Source organism: Ceratina calcarata, unplaced genomic scaffold (assembly GCF_001652005.2).
Source record: "Ceratina calcarata isolate Rehan_Ccalc_2016 unplaced genomic scaffold, ASM165200v1 scaffold203, whole genome shotgun sequence".
Lineage (NCBI taxonomy): Eukaryota > Metazoa > Arthropoda > Insecta > Hymenoptera > Apidae > Ceratina > Ceratina calcarata.
The window spans coordinates 230,292-246,544 of NW_017141919.1; the positions used below are offsets into that span (position 1 = coordinate 230,292).

General features: G+C 42.7%; 1 protein-coding gene across 1 annotated transcript in view; it reads right to left on the bottom strand.

Moving 5' to 3' along the window:
• The window catches only part of toy (paired box 6 protein twin of eyeless), a 31,998-nt gene extending 16,160 nt beyond the window's left edge, over positions 1–15,838 (bottom strand). Inside the window, exons 1-6 of the mRNA XM_026811196.1 lie at positions 15,802–15,838; positions 13,927–14,179; positions 13,355–13,535; positions 6,950–7,226; positions 4,790–4,954; positions 572–654 (exon numbers count right to left, since the gene is read on the bottom strand). Of these exons, the coding sequence (XP_026666997.1) occupies positions 572–654; positions 4,790–4,954; positions 6,950–7,226; positions 13,355–13,535; positions 13,927–14,179; positions 15,802–15,823 (981 nt within the window). The 5' untranslated portion in view covers positions 15,824–15,838. The remainder of the gene's footprint in view (positions 1–571; positions 655–4,789; positions 4,955–6,949; positions 7,227–13,354; positions 13,536–13,926; positions 14,180–15,801) is intronic.
• Positions 15,839–16,253: the final 415 nt, after the last annotated feature.

A 16,253-nucleotide genomic window follows, 5' to 3' on the forward strand; every position in this document is an offset into this window, starting at 1 on the left:
TTATATTTAATTCTCACTTTATTTTGTTACTGTATATCAATTAGCATGTTGTAAAAGAATTGTTTGTTACGTGTTGTCGAGGTATAAATCTACCTGATAATTGTAAAATACTATTAGACTAACGAGATTCAGTCTACTGGAGAAGATAATTAATTTGACGCGTCTCAGGGGTACATTAAGTACGCGTGAAGACACGCGCGAAAGGAGGCAAAGGAGTGGAGGTCGGAATAAAGACGAAATCCCCCGTGTGGTCTCGCGGATTCATCCTCTGAGGTGTTTAACGTCCCCGTGTGGCGTGGTCACGCGTTTCGAACCGTTTAATGAAAGGGCGTCGTCGCACTTACCAGCCGACCTCTTCAAGAGCCACGGCTAGAAGGTAAAAGGAAGACGTCGCGTCGCGTCGCGGATAAAGAGAACGGACACGAAGCGCGGGAGAGAGAAAGAACAAGAAGAGAGAACGAGAGTGGAATAATGGTGAAAAGAGAGTGAGAGGGGGGAAGAGAGTAAAAGGCGGTGGGTGGAGCGAACGAGAAAGAGGAAGCACACGCCGCATTCGCACATTCACACTCACCTGGATACGTGCCTCAGGCAATCCAATCTTCTCGGCGAGACGCTCCCGTGCAAACACGTCCGGGTAATGTGTCCGCTCGAATTCTAAAACGAAACCAGTTTGCAACAAGTGCTCGTTATTAAACGTGCCTCCATTTTCGGTCGTTGCCGCGCTTTTGCGACCAACTTTATCTATACGCTAATTCGCAAAAATTACCGAATATGTGAATATCGCACATATTTATGCGATTTTTAACGTTTCATGTCGTATGAAAATAACGATTACATTGACAATGACTGTAGTTAGTTAAGTGTGTCATATACATATGTACTATACAAAGTGGTTTCTCGGATATTATCACCTCGGTTTTCACCGTTATTATTATAGTAAAAAATATGTTGTATGGTCTAGAGAGAGGCACATTCTGGTATTGTGAGCTATTTTGTAGGCGCATAGTAGAAACATCTTTTTAAATGAGATTGTATACCTTTTCCTGCAATGATAGATGAAGCTTTATAATCTCTATAAAAAAGTATTAACCTATTAATATTGATGGAAACACAAGATTCTTTACTCAGAGATTTAAGTATTTTAACATATTCCAACAAATATCGAAAAGACATTAGTTAAAGAGATATCTCGGGAATCGTATTATTAAACCATACTTTGTCGAAGGTTCACCGACTGGACAAAAATATGCACAATTTTTTGACACATACTCTATATGATTTGTCGTTGCATATTCAACAAACAATGTGGCTCCAACAAGATGGTTATCCTGCACGTCATGGACTGAATGGAAGAATAGGAAGATTGTATATTAATCAAGTATTTCCGGATCGCTGGATAAGGCGAGGTTCCATTAATTTTCCGAGAAGCTTGCCTGATTTAACCCCCTCGACTTTTTCTTACTACTTGAAAAATACAGTATACATCTATTGAAGCTCCGATTACAATTTCCGATATGAAAGATCGTATCATTACTAAATGCAACAGTATACCGCTAGATTTATTACATCATGTAAAACAATCATTATTTTCGCGATTCAGAAAATATCGCAATTCGTCATATTGAATCTTTCCTGTGAATAAAGTTATTACGACGGTATCAAAGGAGTTGTGATTTCGTAACAACACTAAAATGCAAATATCTCCTTAATTAATGGTAGTAGGTAATAGTCTTTGTAAAGAATAGATTGTTTCATCGTTCGGTGCAGGAAAAATTATACAATCTCATTTACAAATGTGTTGATGACTTTTCATATCTCTTCTATTATGGTAGCAGCGCGATAAGGCAGGCTGTTAATGTTATCTACAAAATTAGCCAAAAATATGCACTTTTCGTTTATATGTGAGAATATTTTTAGGTCGTCAGGTACCTCTTTGAAAAGAAAAAAGATAAATCTGGCGTGCTCTGGTCATGATTTAATCAGAATATGCTGATATTTAGTAATAAAGACCAGAGCACGCCAGATTTAACTTTCGTCTTTCAAAGAGGTACTTGACGACCCAAAAATCTTTTCATATAAAGACGAAAAGTGTAGTTCACTATTCTTGCCTGGTTATCGATAAGACAGAGCAAAAAACGTCAAAATTTTATCGACAAACGTGAGAAAAGTCACGTGACTACTATAGTCCCTTAAAATTATACAGTATAAAGATTCTTTGCTACGTATAATAATAACGACGAAAATCGAGGTGGTCCTTATGATTGGTCCTTTTAAAAAAGTATATTTGCCACATTTAGCGTATTTCAACTAGTTTAAACATTTCACAGAACATTTCCTACTTTCACGATCGACTGTACACGGATACATTTGCATGCACGCGTGCAGAATTTTTTACTAATCGCGCATAATTTCGATTCACCGTGAGACGAGATTAAAATGATAATTATCGACGACACTCGAACGCAGCGCGATATGAATGGTCACGAATCCAATTAGAGAAGCGCGAGCTGGAGGAGGTCGACGTTGTAGACGCACATACATTTACACTGTCAATCCTAAGTAATTGAATAACTGTCATGCTCATACGACATGAGAGATTTATTAAAGATGAAACAATTTTTACTTTTTTCAGTTCGATGCAAAATGTTTGACAAATGGGTTATTGTATCAATTATTATACCAATTGTTGTATCAATTATTACGTGAAACGTTGTACCAGCATTTATCGTAATCAATGAATTAAAAATTTTATTGCTGTGGTTTTTTGACTTAAACTGTCCTGATACTTTACAATTCGAGGAAAGTGCTAATCTATCTTGACCATCTCTAAATACGCGGCGCTGTGAAGCGGACAAGGAGCAGTGAGCATATGTGCAACATTTTAAGAATAATAGATGTGCATGACAACGTTTCAGCGTTATGAGGCTGATACCCTTAGCTAAATTCGTTTAGACACTAACCTTTCTCGAGACTATCGATCTGTTCGTTCGAGAAGGATGTTCGATTGCGCTGCAGCTTCCGCTTTAGCCTGAGCCGAACCTGCGAGTCCTCGTCGCCAGATGAATTGTGTTCCGAATTCCCATCCGACGTCGTTTCCTGCTGATGCGACAACAAAGAACCGGTGTCTGAAAAAATACACGAGTTTTCCACAGTATTAAAATTAATTTATTCCACTGTGCCCATAATCAGATAATCTAGTATTGATTTCGCGCGAAGGGAAGAAAATTCATGCGTCAGGAAAGGAAATAAGGATGATGCGGTCCATGAAAGAGAGAGAAACATCACGCGGTATTCGAAGTTTCCGCCGTTTGCCTCGAGGAGAGCGATCCAATTAAAGGCGGTCCCTTCCCGGTAGTATCGTTCCAGTGATTTCGCGACGAGTAGAACGTCCTCAGGATTCCTAGGAACAGTGGGAAAAGGGACAGAAAAGGGGCATCCATGTAGACTTCTTTGGATCATAGCTCTCGTATCGGTGCGTACACAGAAAGATGGTCCTCCTCTTCGACGTCGCCGTCGCCGTCGTCGTCGTCGACAGTTCCCGGTGAGCCGCGATTACTTTCCGCTTCCGCGCACCGAACCCTCGCCTCTTTCCATCCCTCTCCCGATACCTTCCTGCCATTTCCCTTTCCCTCTGTCCGTCCCTCCGTACGCTACCTATATATTTGCCCTTACGCTATATATATGTATATGTATTTTCTATGTATACCTATATGTATATCGGCCTCTCGTCAGCTGCTCGCTTTCTCGTTCGCTCATCTCTCGCGCGTCTCCCACCCTCCTACACCCTACGAAATCTCTCGCCCGCTATCCTCCTTTCCCAACCCCCTTCATTCTCTCTTGCCAATTCGAAATACTGCCACCCTGCAACGCTGCTATCCGTAGACTCTACTCGCGTCAACTATTGACAAACTTTCTATTATTATCGAACTCCGGATTTTTTTACAAAATATTTGTAATGACAATCGAAAAAATGAAATTTAGATTGAAATAAAAAATAATTATATTATTTTTTGTTATGTTATCAACATTCTTTATGTTTTTCTGTCTATACAATTTTTCCGAAAAATGCATAGAATCTACAGTCTAATTATTGTATTCAATGAAAATTAGTTACTAAATTACGTGTGCAATTAACATTTTTCACACGTCGCTTGGGAAGCAATTGGGGCTATGGTCGCAGGCCACGATTACCCTGATCCAATGCACGCGTGCAGAATTTTTTACTAATCGCGCATAATTTCGATTCACCGTGAGACGAGATTAAAATGATAATTATCGACGACACTCGAACGCAGCGCGATATGAATGGTCACGAATCCAATTAGAGAAGCGCGAGCTGGAGGAGGTCGACGTTGTAGACGCACATACATTTACACTGTCAATCCTAAGTAATTGAATAACTGTCATGCTCATACGACATGAGAGATTTATTAAAGATGAAACAATTTTTACTTTTTTCAGTTCGATGCAAAATGTTTGACAAATGGGTTATTGTATCAATTATTATACCAATTGTTGTATCAATTATTACGTGAAACGTTGTACCAGCATTTATCGTAATCAATGAATTAAAAATTTTATTGCTGTGGTTTTTTGACTTAAACTGTCCTGATACTTTACAATTCGAGGAAAGTGCTAATCTATCTTGACCATCTCTAAATACGCGGCGCTGTGAAGCGGACAAGGAGCAGTGAGCATATGTGCAACATTTTAAGAATAATAGATGTGCATGACAACGTTTCAGCGTTATGAGGCTGATACCCTTAGCTAAATTCGTTTAGACACTAACCTTTCTCGAGACTATCGATCTGTTCGTTCGAGAAGGATGTTCGATTGCGCTGCAGCTTCCGCTTTAGCCTGAGCCGAACCTGCGAGTCCTCGTCGCCAGATGAATTGTGTTCCGAATTCCCATCCGACGTCGTTTCCTGCTGATGCGACAACAAAGAACCGGTGTCTGAAAAAATACACGAGTTTTCCACAGTATTAAAATTAATTTATTCCACTGTGCCCATAATCAGATAATCTAGTATTGATTTCGCGCGAAGGGAAGAAAATTCATGCGTCAGGAAAGGAAATAAGGATGATGCGGTCCATGAAAGAGAGAGAAACATCACGCGGTATTCGAAGTTTCCGCCGTTTGCCTCGAGGAGAGCGATCCAATTAAAGGCGGTCCCTTCCCGGTAGTATCGTTCCAGTGATTTCGCGACGAGTAGAACGTCCTCAGGATTCCTAGGAACAGTGGGAAAAGGGACAGAAAAGGGGCATCCATGTAGACTTCTTTGGATCATAGCTCTCGTATCGGTGCGTACACAGAAAGATGGTCCTCCTCTTCGACGTCGCCGTCGCCGTCGTCGTCGTCGACAGTTCCCGGTGAGCCGCGATTACTTTCCGCTTCCGCGCACCGAACCCTCGCCTCTTTCCATCCCTCTCCCGATACCTTCCTGCCATTTCCCTTTCCCTCTGTCCGTCCCTCCGTACGCTACCTATATATTTGCCCTTACGCTATATATATGTATATGTATTTTCTATGTATACCTATATGTATATCGGCCTCTCGTCAGCTGCTCGCTTTCTCGTTCGCTCATCTCTCGCGCGTCTCCCACCCTCCTACACCCTACGAAATCTCTCGCCCGCTATCCTCCTTTCCCAACCCCCTTCATTCTCTCTTGCCAATTCGAAATACTGCCACCCTGCAACGCTGCTATCCGTAGACTCTACTCGCGTCAACTATTGACAAACTTTCTATTATTATCGAACTCCGGATTTTTTTACAAAATATTTGTAATGACAATCGAAAAAATGAAATTTAGATTGAAATAAAAAATAATTATATTATTTTTTGTTATGTTATCAACATTCTTTATGTTTTTCTGTCTATACAATTTTTCCGAAAAATGCATAGAATCTACAGTCTAATTATTGTATTCAATGAAAATTAGTTACTAAATTACGTGTGCAATTAACATTTTTCACACGTCGCTTGGGAAGCAATTGGGGCTATGGTCGCAGGCCACGATTACCCTGATCCTATTAGGAACGACGTTTTGATCCAACGACGCGTTTCCTTTTAGTTCGGTGCGAAACGCACGATGGAATTACCAACGCACAATGCGGTTCTCGGAAGGATGATCGTGAGGGCGAAGGCGAGGGTGTCGCGCGTACGAGCAGATTATAATACCTCGAGCTCGAGGGTGTTCCCTTGACTTTTACCTCGGGTTCGAGAGCATTGTGGATCCGCCGATGCTTGGGGAAAAAGTGGATCAAGCATTGAGAGGACCGGATTCCTATATCGTTTGTCTGATTGTGCGGCCTTTCTCGACCGCGTGAAAGGAACCCCTTGGAGCACCGGTGTACCGCTCGACAATTCCGTTTACGTTCGTGTTGCGAACTGTTGAAACAGTTCCATCGAATCTTTTCACGGATTAAGAATTTCAGTTGCTAACCAGGAACGGTGTTTCTTACAACGATAATTAGTTCATTGTTCGATGCATTTATAGAAATTTAAATGTGCAGTTCTAAAGAGTGCATATAACATGTACAGCGAGAATATGTACATATTATATATACATACAGTTAGCAGATAAATATAGATAAGTGCACATTGTATGTGTGTACATAAATGAATACGGAACAAAGTATATAAATGCAAGTTCGTGAATAATGCATTAATCTTTGCATTATGTATATTCCTCACATCTGCACATTAAATCTTTTTATAAGTCCATAAAATGTATAGTCTAGACGCATAGATCTCGGCTGAACAGTTCGTGGAGTTCTCCTCAATGAACTTGCTTCCAGGATTAGGTCAATAGGGACTTCTCGCACGTGTTTAAAAGAAGAATATCGATGAGTGCGGTTTAGGTTTATTAACAACGGTGGCATGGGTGGCATGACGCGTGGGCGGCACGCGTTGCATTTAGCAATTAACGTATATGTAATTGGGACTCACCACTTCGTTTCAGCAGGGAATCGTCGCGACCGTGAAGCTGGCTGGTGGGTAGCAGCGACTGGCCGGAGCCGGGGGTCGCCGCTGTCGGGATTCCGGTGGCCAGAGGATGATGAGAGGGCGTAGCGGAATACCAGGCCGGTGGCCAACCTGCAGCCTGGCCGTTGAACATCCGGAGCTTGTCGTACACGCTCTCTGCGCCCTGATGCGCCTGCACAGCCGCCGCCTGTTGCTCCTTCTGCGAAGCCAGGTTCCTCAGTACCCTGTTGATGGACGATACCTGCAACACGAATTACAAGCAATCTAAATCACTTCTCTTCCTTTCATCTGATCATCAATAATTGTACAAGTAATAAGGGCTAAAAGGAAACGAAATTGTGTGTAAATTAGTTTGATTCGAATGTAAGAGTAACTGACGCATTATTCGAAGCGATTGATTTAGGGGGTAGATTTCGAAAGCGGCGCGATAATAGAATATTAATGGTACCCACTGAATTGACCAAAAAGAGAGGTTTACACCTTTCGATTCACTCAGAGAATCAGGACCACATTCGTTTTACTGTCTAGTTTGAGGTACCATTTTGCCTGAGTGGAGTCGATGCCCTTAAAATAAATGTGTAGTTTGCACGTAATACTTCCTGTTCATTTCTGACTTCGGGATAGGAGTTCGAGCTGCAATAATCGGAGGGTATATTACTAGATAGAAGTTTATGATCCTGGAAACTGAGAAGACTCGAGGAGAATATTTTTACACAGATTTGTCAGCTTCTTTATTCGCAACAATCATTCCATGGTTAGATACACGTCGGTTATCTTTCACCGCGGCCAGCACTCCCGCCCCGGTTCTCTTTGGCGACCTTCACGGTGAGGGAGAGACTAGCAGATGAAAGGACACCGCCATCCAATTATTATTACATAAAACGGTTTCCATGGCTCTTCGCTCCCCTAACCAGGACGGCGCAACGGCGCGGTCTTCTTCACCTTGTACCGCGACCAAACCACTGGCTAACTCTAAAGTTATAACGAGCCACGGGGGCGAGCCTCGTGCTCTCGACTCTCGTACATAATAGTCTCGGTGTTCTACGCGCGCTCGAGCCACCCACCCTACCTTCCTGCGCAACCCCATCCCCGGAACCCATCGACTCGGTGCAACTAGCAGCAGCAGCAGCAGCAGCAGCGAGAGCCGAACACTTCTCCTATGGAACCTTGGCCGGTGGCTGTGGAGGATATCGAGCGAAGCTTCTTAATTACGGGGTTTCGCTGAAAGGTTCATCGAAAGAAAGAGAGAAAGGGTAGAAGCGCAAAAGCCGATCCTTCTCGCGTGGCTCGACTTAAGAAATAATGGCTGAACGCTGCGCCGCTCCCCGCGCCCCCGTGTCGGGTGCCAACGACGTTGTTTGGCCTCGAGTGGTTCGCGTGTACATATCACGGGGATCAAGAATACGAGAGAGGGGTTCGCGTTATTACGCTGCATAAAAGCCGATAAATTCAATCACGCTTTTTGTTTCCCGCCTCGATGGGATCGGTCTCGAGTCGACACTCAAGCGAGTAACCTTAGCTTTGTAATATAACCAAACACGATTAACGCGATGGCAATCGAACCTTTAAGTGACGTGCAAATAAAATATGTAACAAGAGTCACTCTACGAGAAACGATATACAGAGTGAAACCTGAAAACATTGTGTTAGGACTGTTAGGTCCTTTTTTCTTTCAAACTTCGAAGTTGCGTGTATAAAAAGAAATGTTTTCTGAATCTCGACAAATTACGAATTCCTGCAGGATTATCAGAATTTTGTTGAATAATCGATTGAGTCTACGATCTGTAGTAGAATTCCATACACCGAGCGGTTCTTAGAGAATTACGCAAACCGTCGCGACCAATCCGATTGCAAACAAACGAAACTCGGTGTAATGCGGAGCGAAGAACCAGCGCGTTCCTTAACCAGAATCAATCCGACGGGAGGAAGGGCGGGTTTCAGCGTGGAAAGTTCGTATCGCAAGATTCGTCTCAATCCTGCGGAATAATGGCGGCGGGTAGAGAGAACGGAAAGGACGTTTTCGAGACTAACTGCATACAGCGTCGATAGATAGAGAGGGAGAGAGGCGAGCGCAGGCCAGGGCTCTAGGCTTTCCATCATCAAACCAAGCAACCTGGCTGCTCTACGCTCCGCTCCACTCGGCTCTCGCCGCACAACAGCCGCAGCACCGATGCAGACCATTACACGCGCGACCGGACACGAATAATTGTGCAACACGCTTAACTGATCCCATTCACCCTGATTCTACCCGCTTCCATCCGTTCGTCGGCGACTAACCCCGTCGCACCCCATTGCCGCGGACGATATGTACCCACCGCAACAGCCAACGCTACCGGCCACCGTCATCGTCATTGCTGTCATTACCGTTAACGTCGATCCCGTACCCGTTCTGCGAGACGACCGTCGTCATTGATAGTGGACCAATCATGAAGGACACCATCATCACTTGTTCAATTATTACATTTAACAGACCGTATTCTAACTCAAACTTTCTAGTTAAACAGTTTTAATTTTGGAAGAAAGCCGGTCCGAAATAGTTAAAGAAAGAATGATTAGAATTTATATTTAAGAATATAATTTAAGAATATTAATGGTACCCACTGAATTGACCAAAAAGAGAGGTTTACACCTTTCGATTCACTCAGAGAATCAGGACCACATTCGTTTTACTGTCTAGTTTGAGGTACCATTTTGCCTGAGTGGAGTCGATGCCCTTAAAATAAATGTGTAGTTTGCACGTAATACTTCCTGTTCATTTCTGACTTCGGGATAGGAGTTCGAGCTGCAATAATCGGAGGGTATATTACTAGATAGAAGTTTATGATCCTGGAAACTGAGAAGACTCGAGGAGAATATTTTTACACAGATTTGTCAGCTTCTTTATTCGCAACAATCATTCCATGGTTAGATACACGTCGGTTATCTTTCACCGCGGCCAGCACTCCCGCCCCGGTTCTCTTTGGCGACCTTCACGGTGAGGGAGAGACTAGCAGATGAAAGGACACCGCCATCCAATTATTATTACATAAAACGGTTTCCATGGCTCTTCGCTCCCCTAACCAGGACGGCGCAACGGCGCGGTCTTCTTCACCTTGTACCGCGACCAAACCACTGGCTAACTCTAAAGTTATAACGAGCCACGGGGGCGAGCCTCGTGCTCTCGACTCTCGTACATAATAGTCTCGGTGTTCTACGCGCGCTCGAGCCACCCACCCTACCTTCCTGCGCAACCCCATCCCCGGAACCCATCGACTCGGTGCAACTAGCAGCAGCAGCAGCAGCAGCAGCGAGAGCCGAACACTTCTCCTATGGAACCTTGGCCGGTGGCTGTGGAGGATATCGAGCGAAGCTTCTTAATTACGGGGTTTCGCTGAAAGGTTCATCGAAAGAAAGAGAGAAAGGGTAGAAGCGCAAAAGCCGATCCTTCTCGCGTGGCTCGACTTAAGAAATAATGGCTGAACGCTGCGCCGCTCCCCGCGCCCCCGTGTCGGGTGCCAACGACGTTGTTTGGCCTCGAGTGGTTCGCGTGTACATATCACGGGGATCAAGAATACGAGAGAGGGGTTCGCGTTATTACGCTGCATAAAAGCCGATAAATTCAATCACGCTTTTTGTTTCCCGCCTCGATGGGATCGGTCTCGAGTCGACACTCAAGCGAGTAACCTTAGCTTTGTAATATAACCAAACACGATTAACGCGATGGCAATCGAACCTTTAAGTGACGTGCAAATAAAATATGTAACAAGAGTCACTCTACGAGAAACGATATACAGAGTGAAACCTGAAAACATTGTGTTAGGACTGTTAGGTCCTTTTTTCTTTCAAACTTCGAAGTTGCGTGTATAAAAAGAAATGTTTTCTGAATCTCGACAAATTACGAATTCCTGCAGGATTATCAGAATTTTGTTGAATAATCGATTGAGTCTACGATCTGTAGTAGAATTCCATACACCGAGCGGTTCTTAGAGAATTACGCAAACCGTCGCGACCAATCCGATTGCAAACAAACGAAACTCGGTGTAATGCGGAGCGAAGAACCAGCGCGTTCCTTAACCAGAATCAATCCGACGGGAGGAAGGGCGGGTTTCAGCGTGGAAAGTTCGTATCGCAAGATTCGTCTCAATCCTGCGGAATAATGGCGGCGGGTAGAGAGAACGGAAAGGACGTTTTCGAGACTAACTGCATACAGCGTCGATAGATAGAGAGGGAGAGAGGCGAGCGCAGGCCAGGGCTCTAGGCTTTCCATCATCAAACCAAGCAACCTGGCTGCTCTACGCTCCGCTCCACTCGGCTCTCGCCGCACAACAGCCGCAGCACCGATGCAGACCATTACACGCGCGACCGGACACGAATAATTGTGCAACACGCTTAACTGATCCCATTCACCCTGATTCTACCCGCTTCCATCCGTTCGTCGGCGACTAACCCCGTCGCACCCCATTGCCGCGGACGATATGTACCCACCGCAACAGCCAACGCTACCGGCCACCGTCATCGTCATTGCTGTCATTACCGTTAACGTCGATCCCGTACCCGTTCTGCGAGACGACCGTCGTCATTGATAGTGGACCAATCATGAAGGACACCATCATCACTTGTTCAATTATTACATTTAACAGACCGTATTCTAACTCAAACTTTCTAGTTAAACAGTTTTAATTTTGGAAGAAAGCCGGTCCGAAATAGTTAAAGAAAGAATGATTAGAATTTATATTTAAGAATATAATTTAACATAGTGAAAATAACTAAAGCTATTCTTGCATTTTTAAAAGGAGAATAATTGATAATAAAATTTATTTCAGAAGTTCGACGATGGGACAGGAGGTAGAACGAGAATTCAAACAATGATTTTACCAGCTATCTCTACCTGTACATTCGTTACGAGAGCCGGAACATTTTCATCGAGCGGTTCAAAAGACCGCGAAACCCGATCGACCGATCAAAACCGCTACAATCGACATCTCCCGCCAACAATCCAACGGACAACAGACAATCCTATCACGATCCACCCTTTGCTCCGCTACGCCTACAAACCGTACGGCACGATCATTATAACGATTCCCGAGTTAAAAGCTGGAACGTTCCCGATCGAGTCGCATTTCTTTCTGAACACCGGATAAGCGTTCGACGGAAGAGAGAAAACGAGTCCCTCTGTGTGCGCGCGTAGCTGATTGATCACCACCCTCCCCTCCTTCTCTGGCAACCGACCGTATTCCTCTGTTCCCAAAGAACCGGCGAAAGCGACTGGTTCCTCCACGAGCCGACGGATAACGACTCGTACGCGTGCCATCCCCTTCGGTATTCTTGACAGACACCCGGAATCGAAGGGATGGGTCCAGGGAGAGCCGTTTCTCTCTAGAAGACTTTTCATACATTGCTCTTCAAAAGTTCAGATACTTACAGTAGATCGCAGTTTTTTATGCGCGACAGATCATTTGTAATTTCAATTTAGAAAACTAAATCTAAACAGAACTTTCATTTTTAATATTCTTTATCTCTTCGACTATTTTTATAATCCTCTTATACATATATATCATCATTTTTTAAATCTTAATGTAGATTTTATTTTCTAAACTTATCAGCATGCATAATAGTCCGCACTCTGAGCGTTACGTGATTAATATTGAAATGAAGATAAACGCACATCCAAACTTTTGAACGGCAATGTACATTTCTATCCGTGACATGGATTTTCCAGGGAGGGAAAAGGAGGCCATGGAATATCGATGCTCGCGAGGGTGAAAAGGATGTTTGGGAAGACGGGCGGATTCTTCGATAGAAGGAGAGGGAGGGGTGAGGCACAGGACCGAGGGTGGACAATACCGAGGCTCGCGTAATGGACCGATTACCCCTCCCAGCCGATCGTATTGACGAGACTTTGATTAGGGTCGAGTGGCCAGATCCGACGGGTAAGTACCGACCGGCTGCGCACCCTGATAAACCACCGCCGTACAAAGCGACTCCGTGTCTGGCCGAACGAGCATCCCCTTTGGTGCACGCCCGGAACGCGACCGCCACGGAGTCATTGCGCTTTTCATTCGCCGATACCGGGGACTCGGTCATTTGCTAATTGCGCGTTGGAACGAGAAGAGCTGCGCAGTCCGAACTAATCGTGGCTCTTGACATTTTTTTGTATATTTAGAGTGATTGTGTTAGATGAACTGTGTTTTAAATTTGTTCGACGAAGGAAGTAGTTAGTTAATTTAAAGTTAAGATGGTCCAGAAAAAACCTTATTATATAAATGGAATTGGTTTTTCTGATGATCACATTTAATATGATGTAGGTATCAGCATACATTTTTGATAAACAGACGAAGAATTTAATGTTCAATCATTCGATTTTCAATTATAAAATTTTTGTGTACTTACACTTGGTATGTTGTCGTTATTGCAAACGCCTTCTTGTAACAATCGATCGCGGATCTCCCAAGCGAAGATCGACGGGCATTCCCGTTTGTAGTCGGCAATTTTGTTAACTACCGGCGTGGTAGCCACGCGCGGTTTGCTACCACCGATTGCACGCGGTTTAATCGAACCGGTTTCGTAATACCTGAAAAAATAAAGAAGTTCCTCCATTAAAACCATTTCTGCAGTAACAAATTGATAATTGCATTCTGCAATTAAAATGGACACGAATGAAGTTTCAAAAGTAGCAAGATAACGTTTTTTATTGTAATATAAAGATTGGAGTATATGTGTAAGTAAACAGAACTCAGAGTTTAGATACAATTGTGTGCCTACAAAATCTACATAGATTATTAAAAATGTTCTTTTTCAGGTGCTTATAAATATGCTTAATTTAATTTCACGTGTATTTCTTAAATGATTTGGATATTTATATAACAAATATACATATGACATTGCACACATTTCTTTAGAGAAGAATGAGATTTTCCTTGGAAAACGAATAGAAATTCGCATAAATCACTTTGATCACTGACCTGCCGAGGATCTTAGAAACGCATCCGTTGCTGACTTGCAGTATTCGCGAAATGTCGCAGGGCCTGGCACCGCTGTGGGCGAGTTCGACAATTTTCTGCCTTGTGGAGTCTGGCAACGGTCGGCCATTCACGTAAACACCGCCGAGCTGGTTAACCCCGCTGTGTCCTGCAGCCGAGCACCCAAATATTGAGTTCTGTCCGACTATAGAACCCCCGCCAATACCTGCACCACCCCCGTGCATCAAGTCCTCCTCTGTGAATCAAAACGCGGCCAACGTGTATTCTGTCACTTAGCCAGGGTGTCTGGTTGGGTAAACATCGACTATACGTGTGCCCGGCCGTACACGGGTACGGACTACTGGATACCACGTTCTTATTAGTCTGATTGCATGCACTGTGCATGCAACCACCATCAGCAGTCATCTCGGGCACACACGCCGGTGACAAACCGTGGTGTCACCACGTTAACGGTTACCTCACATTATTTAAACATGAAGCTCAGACACACCTGCGTTCGTAAGCCTTAAGACGTATTGTAAATAGACTGCAGCTTTTTAGGTAAAATAAAACCGTGTAAAGAATCTGATTTATAATAAATAAACATTTCTTTTATCATGTCAGTTTTGTGATATCCATGCAACTTTTAATATACAGTATAGATGTTCTTTATATTTTCTGTACTTTCAATCTTCCTATAAGTGGATCGTATCTATATTCTAATTATAACACGTTTAGTGAAATCTTCTAAGGATGTGAATAAACATATGGAAAGTTATTTACATGAAAAATCAAAGGAAATTTTCTTATGTCTCTTTAGATCGCCGTTTTTTGTGTACTTGTAGAAAATATAAATTGATGATATTGCACATTGTAAAAACGAAAAAATATTTCTATATTTGGATTGCATTTTGTTAAATCTGTTTATAACACTTTGGTATAAGCCTAAAATTAGCTTAAAAATGTGAGATTGAAAATGTGAGATATGAAAGAGAGAGACAAAGTGTATATTCCTGCCTTCCCTTCTGTAATTAATGTACCCAGACGCGGTGGAATCATGGTTCAGGAAATTGTATAAAAAACATACTTCAATCATTGATGTGTTATGTCCATAATATTAATAGCACGATTATTCAATTGCGAGGGAATTTGGCGTGAAGTAATTGGATCGTTAATGCAAACAATAATTTATAATTTCAGTCAGTTTAAAGATTTGAGGCTCTCATTCAGTTTGTTGATTCGTAAGTCATTGAATAAACACGAATGTCGCGATTTTTATTTATCAACAGCGTATTCGAATGGGGAATAGGTTTGAAAAAAAGCCCCATTGTTAATTTTGTTACGCGACACACGGGTGCAATTGCAACGGTCTACAATCGCGGGAGACACACGGTTTCAAACACTAAAGAGTACACCGACAATATTTGCGTTGGTTAATCGATGGAAATAGCCGACAACCACAATTAACTCGTTTTTCGTTGACTCGTTCCGTGCAAAAATCAATAAACTTTTGTCAAATTTAACGACATAAATGGCTGCAAATAATCAGACTGCGCCACCGACAAACTGCGTGAATTTATCAAAACGTATTTTAAAAACCGGCGAAAACAAGAATTTAAAAATGTATTCTGCTCTCTCCATCGGCGGGTGGACAATACATATGTATTCCCAGAAATCAATAGGCCTTTGTCGAGCGTAAACATTGCAAATATTCAAATTGCTATATCCATGTGTCGTACGTATGTATTATACATTAAATACCAATTTATAAAAATTAATATACATGTTGGTAAGATTTCATTTTTAATTATTAATATATTGCAAAGCCTGATAGAACTGAATTCTGATTGACCAAAAAATAGAATATATCAGGCTCACCATGTAATTTTATACAGAGCATAATTTACTATGGCTGTTGCATGGTACAACTTTCACCCTGTATTTTTAAAACAATTTTATGTCATATTTTGTAGTAAACAGTGCCTTATAATATTTCAATCATTTCAATAATATTAGATCAAATATTTAATAAAATCGAGAATTATATAAATATCACATTTGGTGAAATTGTAGAGTTGTCATCTGACCACGGATCCGATTAATCTCGCGAGTCACAGCATTCAATTCTGAAGTGTAAAAAGGATTGTAAATAGAGAAACGTTGCTCTGCCATTGTGAACGCGGAACGCCACCCTCGAGGGACATTAACCTTCTCGCCGGGAAAGAATCAACTGTTTTACCGGGCACGAAGAAACACAACGGGGTCGGACGTGCAAAGTGGGTCTTTTGCTCTTTTGTCAGCGGGCTTTCTCTTAAATTTACGTGGTAACG